Source organism: Heterodontus francisci, chromosome 33 (assembly GCF_036365525.1).
Source record: "Heterodontus francisci isolate sHetFra1 chromosome 33, sHetFra1.hap1, whole genome shotgun sequence".
Taxonomy (NCBI): Eukaryota; Metazoa; Chordata; class Chondrichthyes; order Heterodontiformes; family Heterodontidae; genus Heterodontus; species Heterodontus francisci.
The window spans coordinates 31,545,344-31,562,530 of NC_090403.1; the positions used below are offsets into that span (position 1 = coordinate 31,545,344).

The 17,187-nt window shown below is 42.5% G+C and overlaps 1 protein-coding gene across 1 annotated transcript in view; it reads right to left on the reverse strand.

Annotated features, from left to right (window-relative positions):
• The window catches only part of LOC137347914 (BMP and activin membrane-bound inhibitor homolog), a 45,779-nt gene that overhangs the window by 16,224 nt on the left and 12,368 nt on the right, over positions 1–17,187 (reverse strand). The window contains exon 2 of the mRNA XM_068012963.1: positions 1,694–1,978. Within this exon, the coding sequence (XP_067869064.1) occupies positions 1,694–1,978 (285 nt within the window). The remainder of the gene's footprint in view (positions 1–1,693; positions 1,979–17,187) is intronic.

Sequence of the window (17,187 nt, forward strand, 5' to 3'; positions counted from 1 at the left end):
ACTTCAAAAAGTATTTAATTAGCTGTAACTCACTTTGGGATGTCCTGAGATCATAAAAGGTGCTATATAATTGCACCACTTTTGTTCTTTCTGGAGGTAGACCTTCTTCAGTTTCAGGGGAAGGTCCATGCAGGTCAGAGATATAAAAATAAAATGGCAGCCAGCTCAAGTGGAGGCATCTGTTTACATTCGCCGTCGATTTTCCTCTGAAGGAACCATGAACACCCACTTCATGAAGTGGGTCTCAGTGTCCTCCACAGCTCTAGCATTACCTCACAGCAAAGAACTTGCTTTGGAGATGCTTTAGTATAACAGGTCTATAAGAGAGGTCTGTCTCTAACTTCTAACTAGAATCTAATGAAGGCACGTTGTTTCCTCCATGAATATTTTCTATGGAGCACAACAGAAAAACAATAACTGCATAAACCATCCCCACTCAGCTGTGGCAACCATGGAATGTTACTCCTGCGGCAGGGGTACAGTACTTGAGGTTGTTATGAAGCATCAGCAAGACCACACATGCAGTATCGTGTACAGCTGTGGTCACTGTACTTACACAAGGATACAGAGGCAGTGGAAAGGATTTAGAGAAATTAAACAGATAATCTCCAGCTTTAGATCATTGAGCTATGAAGATAAACTAAAGGAATTAAATCTGTTCTCATCAGAAAATATAGGTTAGTGGGAAACCTAGACTGTAACATAGGAAATGGATACAAACATAGGAATTCGGAGCAGAAGTAGCCCATTCGGCCCCTTGAGCCTGCTCCGCTGTCAAGTAAGGTGATGGCTGATCTGTTTATGTCTTGAATTCAACACTCCCCTCCAACCCCGATAGCCTTTGATCCCCTTGCCTAATGATTGATGATTTAAATGTAAAGGCACTTTGTGAATAGAGGTACAACACATTCAAAGAGCTAGTGAGGGAGAACATTAAGGTCCATTTGTAGCAAGGTGGAGAGGGAGACATAAGCAATGTCATAAGTTTTGGAGGAAGGGGAAACACATCCCCACTTCTTCCCCACCCTGCCCCCATAGTTGCACCTATGATTCTGCAACATTAATAGAGCCAGCAGACAACATTCTAGCCTGAAGAAGCCACAGCAAAATGGAATAACCTTTTCACAATTTGACTGATTGATTATGTTCGACTGTCTCCTCGTAGTATGTGCTGACTAGAATGAAACATCAATTTGGAATTGTATCAATTCCCATTTCAACGGCAACCAGAGAACAGTGGATTGAAGTGGGAATCAGAATGACAAATGGTCCAATTGGATCGAGAACAGAATCTGGGGCTGGAATGAGCCTTTTCCTATTCCTACATACTTATATTTTTAAGACTCTAAATTAAAGCTCATTCTAGAATTCCTAGCTTTGCTCAGACACACCAAAGACTACATCAAGCTTTGTACCATCTTTAACTTGTGCAATCAATCATTGTAGTTTTTAGTTCATAGAAAAAGGTTGTAAATAAAGCATAACAAGGAAAAATATAAGGCAAAACTAGAACAAGTAAGCTGAAAAAAAACGAGAATATGTTTGGAAATATTCTACTGGGAGTGTTCAGTGTCCCAGTATATTGTGATACTGTCCCATGTACCAGCCAAATGGAGTGTGATGCCTTATACACTCTTTGCATGAGGTGATTCTCAAAGGAACCATGCACTAGTAGCGCTCTAAGATTCATTACCTGACATGCTACTCCCAGAATGCAGCAAAACTTCCTGCAGCCCTTTATAATTACACATATCTTCCCAGCAGCACTCTAAGAGTGACCAATGTCCTTTATGTTGGTAGGAGTTTTGCGAATGGCAGATCTCTGTCGTATTTGAGAAAGTGTCCATACAGCCATGCAATAAGGGAGAATTGACATTCTGAGGGTCCAGTAGTCTGGTAAAGCAGGCAGAGAGCTGAGACTTGCACATATAGCCTGTTGCTACACACTGTGGTCCATCACAGTAGCATCTGATTTCACCTGAAAAAGATAAGAAGTTGTGATGAGTAATGTAATGAGGGAATCAGAAAGCCATAAACAACAACTAAGTTGGAACAACCCATCACTAACCTTGTTGGTTGAAGGTTCAAAACACAGAACCATTGAAAAATATTTTCAGATCATCTGGAATATTATTCTTATCCGTTGAAGGACAGTGAAATATTAACAATTCCCCTATGATACAATATCTTTCTATTTTGGGTAGCTGCAATGATGAGCATTCACTTCAATTCAGGATTCGACTCCCCTATTGGTTGAACTCTCCTCCATCCTCAAGTTTCACAGGCTCATGGGGGAGCTGCCAGGGCCCTTGTGTTGGTGTAAAAAGGAAAACTGAGATGGGGGAAAGAATTTGAAGGAGACTTTTGCTACCCTAAAGATGCACTTATTAGCTGATATGGAGCAACAGTGTTGAGAGCAACAGAGGAAATCACACAAAACCTTTGAATGTTCCGGCCTGACACAGAGAAAACCGAGGCAGCAAGTGAAAAATTAGCAATATAAAAACCTGGAGAAAGGTATTTACTAGTACTTTTGAAAAACTAAAATGTCACAATTGGAACACAGGAACTGAAGTAGGCCATTCAGCCCTTCATGTCTGTTGCACCATTCAATTAAATCACAGCTGATCTGTATCTTAACTCCATCTACACGCTTTGTTCCATACCCCTTAATAGCCTTGCCCAAGAAAAATCTATCAAGCTCAGTTCTAAATTTTTGCAATTAACCTTAGCATCAACAGATATTTGAGGGAGCGAGTTCCAGAATTCCACTACCCTTTGTGTGAAGAAGTGCTATTTGACATTACCCCCGAACAACCTAGGTTCTATTTTTAAGGCTAGGCCCCCTTTTTCTGGATTCCCTACTAGAGAAAATAATTTCTCTCTATCCATCCTATCAAATCCTTTGATCATTTTAAACACCTCAATCAGATCACGCCTTAATCTTCTATATTCAAGGGAATAAAGCCGAGTCTATTTAACCTGTCCACATAACTTAACTCTTTTAGCCCGGGTTTCATTCAGATAAATCTGCACTCCACCACCTCCAAGGCTAATTTATACTTCCTGAGATGTGGTGCTTAGAACAATACTCCAGATGGGGTATAACCAAAGCTCTGTACATCTGTAACATAACTTCGAGCCTTTTGTATTCCAGCCAGCTTAAGATAAAAGGTCAACAATCTATTTATTTAATTTTTGTAACTATCCACTAGTTTTCAGTGTCTTTTGTATTTCAACTCCTAAATCTCATCCACAGTTCCTAGCTTCTTACATTTAGAAAATAGCCTGATCTATCTTCCCCACATTGAACTCAAACTGCCACAGCTTTAGTTATAGTCATAGAGAGATACAGCACTGAAACAGGCCCTTTGGCCCACCGAATCTGTGCCAACCAACAAGCACCCATTTATACTAATCCTATATTAATCCCATATTCCCTATGACATCCCCACCATTCTCCTACCACCTACCTACACTAGGGGCAATTTACAATGGCCAATTTACCTATCAACCTGCAAGTCTTTGGCTGTGGGTGGAAACTGGAGCACCCGGCGGAAACCCACACAGTCACAGGGAGAACTTGCAAACTCTGCACAGGCAGTACCCAGAACCAAACCCAGGTCGTCGGAGCTGTGAGGCTGCGTTGCTAACCACTGCGCCACCCACTCACTTAATCGATCAATGGCCCTTTGCAACTTCTTTTTCTCACTTAAGCAATTCACTGTGCCACTTAACTTAGTATTGTCATCAAACTTAGATCTACAGCTCCCTATTCCTTCATTCAATTCGCTTATAGATATAATAAAAAGTTAAAGCACCAGTACAGATCACTGTGGCACCGCTAGTCACATTCTGCCAATTTGAGTACATGCCCATTATCTCTCTGCCTCCAACCTCCTAACCAATTTGCTATCCAAGCTAATAGGTTGCCTCAATAGACAATGAATATATTTTGCAAATTGCAATAAATGCATAAATAAAACAAACCACCAATGTCATAATTGAATTAGGAAGCATTGCATATCAAGCAACATTTTCCCTTACACCCCTGAAGTCTGATTCATATTTGGGTTTGGTTCCACCATCACAGGGAGCCTTCCTGTATTTCAGTCAAATAGCTATTCTTGATGTGAGAGTCTAGACTGTGAATGTCAGCAGACTATTAAGTTGTCAAAAGCATCCAACTGAACCTCACTCTGTCTGCACCCAACACCCACAAGCTCGGATTTGCTCACTGAATAGTAATCAGAATCAGTAACTCTGCCTGATTAGGTTGGGGACGTTCAGTGTAACATCAATGTTCCCAATGTCACCCTGGCAGAGAACACTTAATTCAGCAAGGACCAAGGATCAAACCTGGGACCTTCTTGCTCTACATGGCTCAGTAGGTAGTGCATTTATCTAATTAAACATTGAGAGAGCTCAAAGTTATATTTAAATGGATTTTTTCCTATATATAGCAAACATGTTCCTGCTCCTAAATCCATTAAACTTGGTTGGAAATACAGCTGAACTCCTTTCTGCAACAGTGGGCGTCAACCCAAAATTCAAGAGGAACTTCTTCACGCAGTAAGTTGTTAGAATGTGGAACTCATTACCACAAGCAGTATTTGAGGCAAATAGCATTGATGCATTTAAGGGGAGGTCAGATTAAAAACATGATGGAGAAATCAGCAGAAGGTTATGCTGTGAGGGTTAGATGATGTAAGGTGGGAGGAGTCTTGTCTGGAGCATAAACATCGGCATGGACAATTGGGTCAAATGACCTGTTTCTGTGCTGAGCATTCTATGTAATCCTATGTCATCCCAGACATTTCTTTAAGAATACTTCAACTTCCTCAAAGACATGTGGTCAGTCAGGGAGCTCCAGGCTGTTAGTTTTAGTTTTTAGTTTTAGAGATACAGCACTGAAACAGGCCCTTCGGCCCAACGAGTCTGTGCCGACCATCAACCACCCATTTACACTAATCCTACACTAATCCCATATTCCTACCACATCCCCACCTGTCCCTATATTTCCCTACCACCTACCTATACTAGGGGCAATTTATAATTGCCAATTAACCTATCAACCTGTAAGTCTTTGGCATGTGGGAGGAAACCGGAGCACCCGGAGGAAACCCACGCAGACACAGGGAGAACTTGCAAACTCCACACAGGCAGTACCCAGAATTGAACCCGGGTCCCTGGAGCTGTGAGGCTGCGGTGCTAACCACTGCGCCACTGAGGATGGTGACTCACAACTTCAAATATTGTACTAAATGTTGGCCTGGGTACCTCAAATGGAAAAATGTCCAGTATTTAACACAGGATTGCATCATGTAGTTTCAAACATGTGTTTTGATGTAAGTTTTGCATTTTCACTCTTCTTAGAATTGCCAGTATTTCTATATTTGTTTCGTTCAGGAGCCAGACCAGGGCCAGTATTCAGCAATGTTAAGAAAGGCAAGTTTCAGATGTACTGTTGTATCTTAAGCTGTCAGTTTATATTTGAAGAATAAGTGTAAGAAATCTTATGGAATCCCAAACACTTTATGAAAGAGTTTGGAAAATCATAAACATATGGCACAAATGTACCAGTGTGAAAAATTAAATCTTTACATTTGTGTTGAAACGTGCAACGAGTAGAAAGAAATTAAGTTTCAATTAAATTGTTCAGTAATATGCCCTTACAACAGGTCAGTCACACATTATTCACATTGAAGGAAAGTGGTTTTGGCCTTGCATCAGCATGAGCAATATAATGCAACTCAGGTGAGTGGTTTAAGGAGATAGTCTCAGGCCTTACCCTAAATCTAAATCAATTATAAATCATGATCCTGATCAACTAAATGACTGATCCTTGCATCTGAATTTACAGTGAGCCACCTAACTGATACTGGCCACACTTTGCTTAGCTTCCATCAAACGTAGGAACATAGGAGTCGGTCATTTAGCCCCTCAAGCCTGTTCTGCCATAAAATGAGATCATGACTGATCTACGACCTAACTCCATATACCCACCTTTGCCTCACATCCCTTAATACCTTTGGTTTAGAAAAAGATGTCAATCTCATTTTTAAAATTAAATATTGATCTAGCATCAATTGCCATTTGCACAGGAGAGTTCCAAACTGCTACCATCCTTTGCATCAAGAAGTGTTTCCTAATTTCACTTATATTCAAAGTGTCTGCCATTTGAAAGTTTCAGCTATGTGATGAATCTTTTAAAATATAATTGCTGGGCAAGGGACTAACACAGTATGTCACAATGTGGTCCGATGTGGCTTCACAGCTGTTATTCCTCACGTGGTAAGTCTCTAGTTATGTTGTTACAATGAGGTACTAGATAAACACTTGATTGTAGGGAGGAAGGGAAAATTGGAATGAGAGTTCTCTTTGCCCATCTTCATGCACCTCTCAGCAGCCAGTAATGCAGTAATATTGGCAGTGGTAGGGAAACAGATCACTAACCTGCACTATGAGCTGGGGGTGATGTACGTTATGGATAGGTTGCAGAAGGCAAAAAAGGGAGAACATAATTTCTAAGACAGCCAAGTTGATTCCCCATTATCTCAGTGGGTAAGTACACCATGTGATGTGATACTGAAGCATTTTGAGCTGCAAGATCTAGGGTTTGATCACTCGTCTGCGTTGAACTAGATGATGTCAGATGAACCATCAATAGGGACACTACAATTGGACTCAGTTGGTTAGAGGCAGAGGAGAAGTCACTATTGTGTGACTGGTCCTGGAAAATGCATATGGAGGGACTTCACCATGCAAAATGTGGACATTACACGAAGGAAAGAATTGGGCTCAATTGAGTTGCACCTTCATGGTTGAACGGCCTCCCAACATTCACTGTCCAAGCTCACACATGAAGAAAGATGTCTTGGGCAAGGGTTGCTGCCATCTGTAGAAGAATACTCAAACGTGAGCACTGCAGTGTTGACACCTCAATATTATGTCAGAGAATTTTCAAAAAAGCAGAGCGGTGGGCCGAAGGGCCTGTTTCTATGCTGTACGACTCTATGACTCTAACTCCTCTGCAAATCTTAAAAAATAATATGGCCCTAGTGGATCTCCCATGGCATTACAGCAAGTCAGAGGAAAATTGGTTTTAAAACAGAAGCATTATACTACGCAGCATTCAATTTATTATTGATAATGTAGAGCTATATTTGAGGCAACAATATATAATCACTAAAAGTAGGCACATCCTGAGGTCACTTAGAGATGAATTGCTGTTACTGAAGGAGGTTTATAGATTGGCAACTACTTAGAAATCTCTGACTGCAGGTCAGAAAAAGAAAAGATACAGTAATGATTGACCTTTCACTTTTTGTTATACTTTTTTTTTCAAAATGCCATTTATTCATTGGTAGGCCCTCTATCTGTTCCATTGCAATGTGTTGTTACATTACAGATATGACAATTGAACCAATCAGTAGCAGTGTGACAGACTTTGCATGTGAGACATTTTCAAGAATGATGCATGCACTACAGCAAGACTGTTACATATATATGAAATAAGTTGGTTAATAGCTATATTGAACAACCCCTTATGAAGGGGTTGCTAATAACATAATAGCACTGACATTGTACCACGGGATACTGGTGTGCAAGCTTGTCCGATGTTCTTGGCTCTGTTATTTTATCACAGGCATCAACCCAGTTAAAAAAATAGGGTTAAAGCTTCAGTTAATGGAGCAGAGAGAGAAGGTTTGGATAAGCATATTAAATATTTGTACACTGGCCTCCCATGGTGCAATTTCAATTTCTATGCCGATAAACAAACTACTCAGAAAACCTAATTTCAAGATCCGAATCCAAAAAAAAACCTGACTGCAGAGGGACTTTTATTTGCCAGTAGCTTAAATGTCTTTGAGTTACTACTTTGGTGACTAACACATATCAAAATGGAGATACATACAGATGTGCCAGGCCTGTCATTCCAGTTGGTATCATGATTGTTCTTGATACCCTGAAATCAGCTTGTTATCATTTATGATTCCAATAAAAGTGATGCATAGAGAGGGAGACCAGTCTCAACTAGTCTGTCTTTGAACATTTCTATCAGCTGTTGCATTTGAGAAATGATGTGGAGCCCTCATTATAAACCTTGAGGGAATGCACCAAAAAAACAAACAAACAATCAAAACTGGTGAAAGTTACTGATTTTGTTCTCCATTTAGTCCAAGAATTTCTACAGAAGACTGCCTGTCGTACATTTCTCTGATTCTCATTCAGGAAATTAATTAATTTAAAATTCAGAGAAAATTCACAGTTTTGAGATATTATATGAAAAGTATCATGGAGAATGTAGTCTAGTTATTTGGTATTCAGTGATTTGGTTGTTACTTCGGCCACAAAGAATGATCCTGTAATGGAGGGAGAAAAAGCAAAAGTCATGACAAATGACTCAAAAAAATTCAGTGGGTCCATCTCCTTTTCTTTGTGCCTTGCATCTACCCTTCTCCCCTCTTTCCAGAGGCTCACTTTGTGGAATGATGGACAGATGACTGAGAGTGCTTGCCACTCCCTTACCCACCCAAGCTTCAATAAGGGTGATGTTGTCTCCAGATTGCATGAATCACCCACGGGCTTATTGTGCAATCTTGCAATCTCATCCAATCCTTTTCATCTTATATGTACAGCTTGTACAGATAGTGTGACTGCATCTGGACATGTATCGCATTCCCTAATCACTAAACACTAAACATACTTGCAGACAGAAATGATGGGCAGGCAAGGACTGGCTGGTCCATTAAGCCTGACCCACACTCATGATGGCTGGAGCATCATGACTAGACTTCCTAACTACCACCTTCTCCATAGCCATGTAATCTCCTGGGAAAGACGAAAAAGAGAAAAAAACCCAGGGACAGTACAGGGAAAAGATACTGTGAAAAATTCCTCAGGCGATCAAAACCAGTCCAGGAGATCGCATGGAGCATGTGTTATTTGTAAAGCTTCTACATGATGCAATTTCTGCAAAAAGAATCGGTCCAGTTCCCTCTTGAAGGCACGCAGAGAGTCTGCACCAACCAGCAATGCATTCCAGAGGCTTGCTACTTTCTAGGATAAGAACAACATCAAGTCTATTCCTGCCCTTGTCTAGTTTAAACACATGTGCTCAGATCTCCTCTGAACCCTCAATCTGCTGTTACTATCTCTTTTATGGCTATGTCTTTACAAAAATTTATTTTCTTTTTCTATAATAAAAGTCTAACTTAAAAAGTGTTAAAAACAACAGGCAACATTTGGCATGTCCACATGTCCTATTGTGACTCAAACCTGCTGGACCTCTGCTGCCTGCATTAGATTGCACCTTGTGGCTTGATGTTTGTAATTCAAAGCAATTCAATTCAATGTGGAGAACTAATACAGATAAATGTCAGTTCAATCATGTCTTATTAATCCATCTACCGATGTATTATCATCCATGTTCTATTTTCTCTCTAGTTGTAATTTTTACCCCCTCCCTCGATCATGGATCATTCTTCAGAAGGAAACGTAGTTGACTTTCTTCAATGTTTACTCTTGGGAGATTCAATCTTTCACCTTTACTCCTTTCCTGAGAAGTGGCTGGAGTCTTCCATCCAGCAAGATTATAATCACCCTAGAGGAGCAAAAGAACTCCATGCTGTTCATTTGAACACTCAAAATAATTTTTATTTATTTATTGATACAGCACTGAAACAGGCCCTTCGGCCCACCAAGTCTGTGCTGAACAACAACCACCCATTTATACTAACCCTACAGTAATCCCATATTCCCTACCACCTACCTACACTAGGGGCAATTTACAATGGCCAATTTACCTATCAACCTGCATGTCTTTGGCTGTGGGAGGAAACCGGAGCACCCGGAGGAAACCCACGCGGTCACAGGGAGAACTTGCAAACTCCGCACAGGCAGTACCTAGAATCGAACCCGGGTCCCTGGAGCTGTGAGGCTGCGGTGCTAACCACTGCGCCGCCCTAAATCTGAAGGTTGTCAGCAAAACATTGATTGACAAGATTGCTTCTTAAAATGAAAAACCTATGTGATTAGCTAAGTCACATAATGCAGGACGTCACCAAGGTTCATGAGGGTTGGAGAGAAACAAATGTAAATCAAGAACAGTGATTAGATAACTCAAAATCAGGATTTTAAAAGACTGAAAGTTGTATCAGGAAGAAAGAACATAGGCGATCGACATTTTTGATGTCTTAGCAAGCAATAGGGTAGAGTTGGAGACAGTGCAATGAGTCTTCATTTCAATTGAAGACGTAGGAGGAAGATTGCATAAATTAAATACATGACGAGCAGCAACTCTAAAATAGGGGTTTTTTGCCCAAAGACAGAAAATAATCCAACATTTAGAAGTCAGTAAAAAAAAAGTTGAAGGACCAAAGTCACCAACTGAATCCTTTCTCTAAAGTTCACTTAGAAAGGATCACTAAACATTGAAGGATCAAAAATTCACAGGCTGTTATACTAACAATTACAGCAGGGTTGTGCCCACAGCTGATCTCCAATGCTCGTACCACCCGGGTTTGCAGTGGAGAGCACTTCATTTACAATGGGCCAGCACCTATCAATCCCCCCACTGCTAGCATTTCTTGGGTACCCACCTTCACCTTGGCTGAAATCAGCTGACCTGCTACATCACAGGGATTACGTCGGTTAATCTTTCTTCTCTGAGCAATGATGGAACAGTCAAAAACAGAGTGCTATACTTGGAACTTCTTAGTGTTCAAAGAGGTTATCAGAAAGTATTTACTGCATAATTATTTATTAAAAGTAAATAATGGGCTGAATTCTTGCAGCCCTCTGGAGTTGGGCTACGAGGCAGGAGGGCTCGTAAATCGGAATGGAAGGCATCAGGTGGGAAGCCCAACATTTTTACGCCACCACAGGATATTCCCAGAAGCACAAATGGCAGCAGCATGGCCGCCCGCCAACCGGAGGCGGGCAGCCAATTAAATCAATTAAGCTGTCAATTAATGTCCACTTTACACCCCACCAGGATTTTACCGATATCAAGACTGGCTCCTGCTGTGTTGGAGAGACTGCCAGGTACACCATGGCAGCCTCCCAGTGGGTTCCTGGGGTGGGACAGAGGCCTTCTTCCTTTCCGGACCCCTGGCGGCAAAGGCCGTCCCTGTGGCTCCACCGTCACCGCTGGAGGGTTGACCTCTCCAATCACCAAGACCTGCCTGCCTGGCCCCAGCACATTGAGAAAGAATTCTTAGCCACCCTTCGAGGGTGCCTCAACATGGAGGTGGCCTCTCCTTCTTGCTGCAGGCTCAGCAACAGCCACCCTTATGTTGGTGCTGCCGAGGCTGCCAAGCTGTTGGCCTTCTGATTGGTCAGCAGTTCTGAGAGGCCACTGTCCTTAATTGGATGGCGGGCCTGGTGGTGGCCCCTTAATTGGCTGCCTCCAGTAAAATCACCGGTGGTGTCCCATTTCTGATCCTGATGGCAGGACTTCACTCTTGCCAGTAAAATTCCAGCCACCATGTCTGGTAAAATATCAGATGAAAGAATCTGAAATTAGTTCGGAATTCATACAATAAAATGCCGGCAGGGGATATATATGTATTGAAGGAACAATTCAAGAAATCATATGACAGACATAATTATATTTAGCTTCTCATATGTAGCAGGGTTCAAACTGCCACATTCCCAAGACTCAAGAACAAAAAGCACATCATGTATGTTGAGTTTTTTTTTAATTGAAAAAAAACTCATGGCTAGAATCACAAAATCATGCCTATGTGTGCTGGTGCCGGGGGGGAGGATGTAATGGTAAAACTTTAAATTGGATGTGGTGAAGCGGTGGCGTCGCGGTATTATCACTGGACTAGTAACCCAGAGATCCAGCATATTTCTCTGGGGACATGGGTTCAAATCCCACCACAGCAGAAGGTGGAATTTGAATTTAATTAATAAATCTGGAATTAAAATCTAGTCTAATGATGGCCATGAAACCATTGTCGATTGTTGTAAAAACCCATCTGGTTCACTAATGTCCTTTAGGGGAAGAAATCTGCTGTCCTTACCTGGTCTGGCCTACATGTGACTCCAGACCCACAGCAATGTGGTTAACTCTTACATGCCCTCTGAAATGGCCTAGCAAGCCACTCAGTTGTACCTAACTGCTACGATGTGAATGAAACCGGACAGACCACCCGGCATCGACCTAGGCACTGGAATCGACAACGGCAAACCCAGCCCTGTCGACCCTGCAAAGTCCTCCTTACTAACATCTGGGGGCTTGTGCCAAAGTTGGGAGAGCTGTCCCACAGACTAGTCAAGCAACAGCCTGACATAGTCATACTCATGGGATCATATCTTACAGACAATGTCCCAGACACTGCCATCACCATCCCCGGGTATGTCCTGTCCCACCGACAGGACAGACCCAACAGAGGTGGTGGCACGGTGGTATACAGTAGGGAGGAGTTGCCCTGGGAGTCCTCAACATCGACTCTGGACCCCATGAAGTCTCATGGCATCAGGTCAAACATGGACAAGGTAACCTCCTACTGATTACCACCTACTGCCCTCCCTCAGCTGATGATTCAGTACTCCTCCATGTTGAACACCACTTGGAGGAAGCACTGAGGGTGGCAAGGGCACAAAATGTACTCTAGGTGGGAGACTTCAATGTCCATCACCAAGAGTGGCTCAGTAGCACCACTACTGACCGAGCTGGCCAAGTACTAAATGACATAGCTGCTAGACTGGGTCTGCGGCAGGTGGTGGGGGAACCAACACGTGGGAAAAACATACTTGACCTCGTCTTCACCAATCTGCCTGCCGCAGATGCATCTGTCCATGACTGTATTGGTAGGAGTGACCACCACACAGTCCTTGTGAAGACCAAGTCCCGCCTTCACATGGAGGATACCCTCCATCGTGTTGTGTGGCACTATCACCGTGCTAATTGGGATAGATTTCGAACAGATCTAGCAATGCAAAACTGGGCATCCATGAGGCGCTGTGGGCCATCAGCAGCAGCAGAATTGTACTCAACCACAATCTGTAACCTCATGGCCCGGCATATCCCCCACTCTACCATTACCAACAAGCCAGGAGACCAACCCTGGTTCCATGAAGAGTGCAGGAAGGTATGCCAGGAGCAGCACCAGGCATACCTCAAAATGAGGTGTCAACCTGGTGAAGCTACAACACAGGACTACCTGCGTGCCAAACTACATCAGCAGCGTGTAATACACAGAGCTAAGCGATCCCATAACCAACGGATCAGATCTAAGCTCTGCAGTCCTGACACATCCAGCCATGAATGGTGGTGGACAATTAAAGAACTAACTGGAGGAGGTGGCTCCACAAATATCCCCATCTTCAACGATGGGCGAGCCCAGCACATCAGTGCGAAAGATAAGGCTGAAGCATTTGCAACAATCTTCAGCCAGAAGTGCCGAGTTGATGATCCATCTCGGCCTCCTCCGAAAGTCCCCAGCATCACAGATGCCAGACTTCAGCCAATTCGATTCACTCCGCGTGATATCAAGAAACGACTGAAGGCACTGGATACTGCAAAAGCTATAGGCCCTGACAATATTCCAGCAATAGTACTGAAGACCTGTGCTCCAGAACTTGCCGCACCCCTAGCCAAGCTGTTCCAGTACTGCTACAACACTGGCATCTACCCTGCAATGTGGAAAATTGCCCAGGTATGTCCTATACACAAAGCAGGGCAAGTCCAACCCGGCCAATTACCACCCCATCAGCCTACTCTCAATCATCAGTAAAGTGATGGAAGGTGTCAACAGTGCCATCAAGCACACTTGCTTAGCAATAACCTGCTCAGTGACGCTCAGTTTGGGTTCTGCCAGGGCCACTCAGCCCCTGACCTCATTACAACCTTGGTTCAAACATGGACAAAAGAGCTGAACTCAAGAGGTGAGGTGAGAGTGACTGCCCTTGACATCAAGGCAGCATTTGACCGAGTACGGCATCAAGGAGCCCTAGCAAAACATTGGGAATCAGGGGGAAAACCCTCCGCTGGCTGGAGTCATACCTAGCACAAAGGAAGATGGTTGTGGTTGTTGGAGGTCAATCATCTGAGCTCCAGGACATCACTGCAGGAGTTCCTCAGGGTAGTGTCCTCGGCCCAACCATCTTCAGCAGCTTCATCAATGACCTTCCTTCAATCATAAGGTCAGAAGTGGGGATGTTCGCTGATGATTGCACAATGTTCAGCACCATTTGCAACTCCTCAGATACTGAAGCAGTCCATGTAGAAATGCAGCAAGACCTGGACAATATCCAGGCTTGGGCTGATAAGTGGCAAGTAACATTCGCGCCACACAAGTGCCAGGCAATGACCATCTCCAACAAGAGAGAATCTAACCATCTCCCCTTGACATTCAACGGCATTACCATTGCTGGATCCCCCACTATCAACATCCTAGGGGCTACCATTGACCAGAAACTGAACTGGAGTAGCCATATAAATACCATGGCTACAAGAGCAGGTCAGAGGCTAGGAATCCTGAGGCGAGTAACTCACCTCCTGACTCCCCAAAGCCTATCCACCATCTACAAGGCACAAGTCAGGAGAGTGATGGACTACTCTCCACTTGCCTGGATGGGTGCAGCTCCAACAACACTCAAGAAGCTCGACACCATCCAGGACAAAGCAGCCTGCTTGATTGGCACCCCATCTACAAACATTCACCCCCTCCACCACCAACGCACAGTGGCAGCAGTGTGTACCATATACAAGGTGCACTGCAGCTATGCACCAAGGCTCCTTAGACAGTACCTTCCAAACAAACGACCTCTACCAACTAGAAGGACAAGGGCAGCAAATACATGGAAACACCACCACCTGCAAGTTCCCCTCCAAGTCACACACCATCCTGACTTGGAACTATATCGCCGTTCCTTCACTGTCGCTGGGTCAAAATCCTGGAACACCTTTCCTAACAGCACTGTGGGTATGCCTACCCCAAATGGACTGCAGCGGTTCAAGAAGGCAGCTCACCACCACCTTCTCAAGGGCAATTAGGGATGGGCAATAAATGCTGGCCTGGCCAGTGACGCCCACATCCCATGAATGAATTTTTAAAAAAAGGAGTAGATTTCCCTGTGAACTATTGGAATATACCAGTAAAATTGAACATCAAGTGTAAAGTTGGTTTAAAAGTTCGGGGAAACCAGGATATGGAACTTACTATCACATGGAGTAGTTACTGCAAATAGGAGCATTTAAGGAGAAGAAAAATACACATATGAGGGAGAAAGGAATAGAAGGATATGCTGATAGGGGGTTAGATGAAGTAAGGTGGGAGGAGGCACAGACCAGTTGGGCTGAATGGCCTGTTTCTGTGCTGTAATTTCTATGTAATTGTACTGTGAAAAGAGGAGAACTGATTTTTGAAATTCTTTTTAAAAAAATTTTTATTGCCAGAGTTAATGAAAGGGCAGGATTGTTTTTTTAAATTCCATTTCTCTATAATTTTATTAAATCAGGCCTATTTATTATCTTGATTATCTCTTATGCTCTTGATTATTTTTTGGCCATTTTTCTAACTCTTGGCATGTTACAGGAAATAGTCAGTAATATACTAGTTGCAACATTTTCTTAAGAATAGGTCTTATTTTCAGAAAATAGAGACATTTTGTCAAAGATTTTCATCTTGCACTTATCAGGACAATTCGCAAGAATAACCAATGTAAGGGAAAGCAAAAAATTTATACTATATGAGAAGAGAGTGCTGATTGGAGCCAATCAGCAATCTCTTCTCATACAGTATAAATTTGTTGCTTTCCCATACTTTGGTATTCTTGCAAATTGTCCTGATAAGTGCAAGATGAAAAGCTTTGACAAAATGTTTCCATTTTCAGCAATACTCAAGTTCGGTACTGCCAAAGGACTACTTATTTTCTCTTTATTTTATTTGAAGGATTACTCTACTCTTTTTAGGTTTTCTTCTGTCACATCCCACTTCCTGGGTGAGAAGGCTGGGACCAGCCATTCTTGAACTGGCCACTAGAGCTATACAAGCTCAGATAGTATGGATTACCAACAGTGATCCCTTTGCTCTGAAGAAAGCCCCCAGCCTTAATAATGCCAAAAAACTGCTGCCTGCCAGCCTCCCTAAGCCCTGCATCGTGGAGTCCCAATCAAAGAGCGAGTTTTCCCTGGCAAATCACAGCAGATTTACCTTCAGGTTGGGCCCATGCGTCAGGAACTGTTGGTGGGTCTTGCATAGTATTAAAACAGCCTATAGTCAAGAACTTGTAGGGTGAGGAGTCATGGACACAAACGCACGCCTCAGCATTCTGTGGCACTGTGATCTGTGCCAACATTTCTGTCACTTTGACATTTAAACTGGAGGAGAAAAAAAAGAGCAAAACCACAATTGCTGGGAAAAAAACAAAATGCTGGCAGTGTACATAAAACCTATGAAAAGAGGGGTAAGTTAACATTCTGGTTGCGATCAATGATCAATGGTTACACCCAACACCCTAACCCTTTTCCTTTCAAATACTTGTTGACATGCTACACATCTTCAATATTTTCTACTTTTATTTAAACTTCTTCTCATCAATGCTATGAGAGAGAAGAGCTGACTTGATTTTTTCCTCACTGAATTCTGGCTGATTATAGCCATTTGAGAGATGATTATTAGCAACATTTTACAACCCACTGTTAAAAGGAAATGTCTTTCAAACCTATATTAATCTTTTGCACTGGGAATTTCCATTGAAATTTTCACTATGTGCCCATTTTCATATACTGGATTTAATAAATTGTTGCTGAAACATTCCAATATTTCTCCTAATATCATTTCTATGAAAACATTAGTTCAAAACATTACTTCAATCTCCTAATGATTTCATCTAATTTTTACTTTAGATTTTGAGGATGAATTTTTTTGGGTTCAGTAAGCAAAGTGATGTAGAAAAGAACAATTTTCATTTCGCGTCACCATGACATGGGTTAAATGACAGCTATGGTTAACTTGTCTTAAAAACAGCACCTGCTACACCAGTGTGACATTTTTACCTTCCATATCAGTCAACACCAGTGAAGCTGTCAATTAAGTTCCAATTTACACTTTCTTTTTTTATAAACTAAAGTCTTCTGTCCTCGAGAAACTGGGTTGAGGCTATCCAAACTCATTTCACTTTGGACCTTTAGAGTCAGCAGAGAATTGAAACTTCCACCTGGTCAGT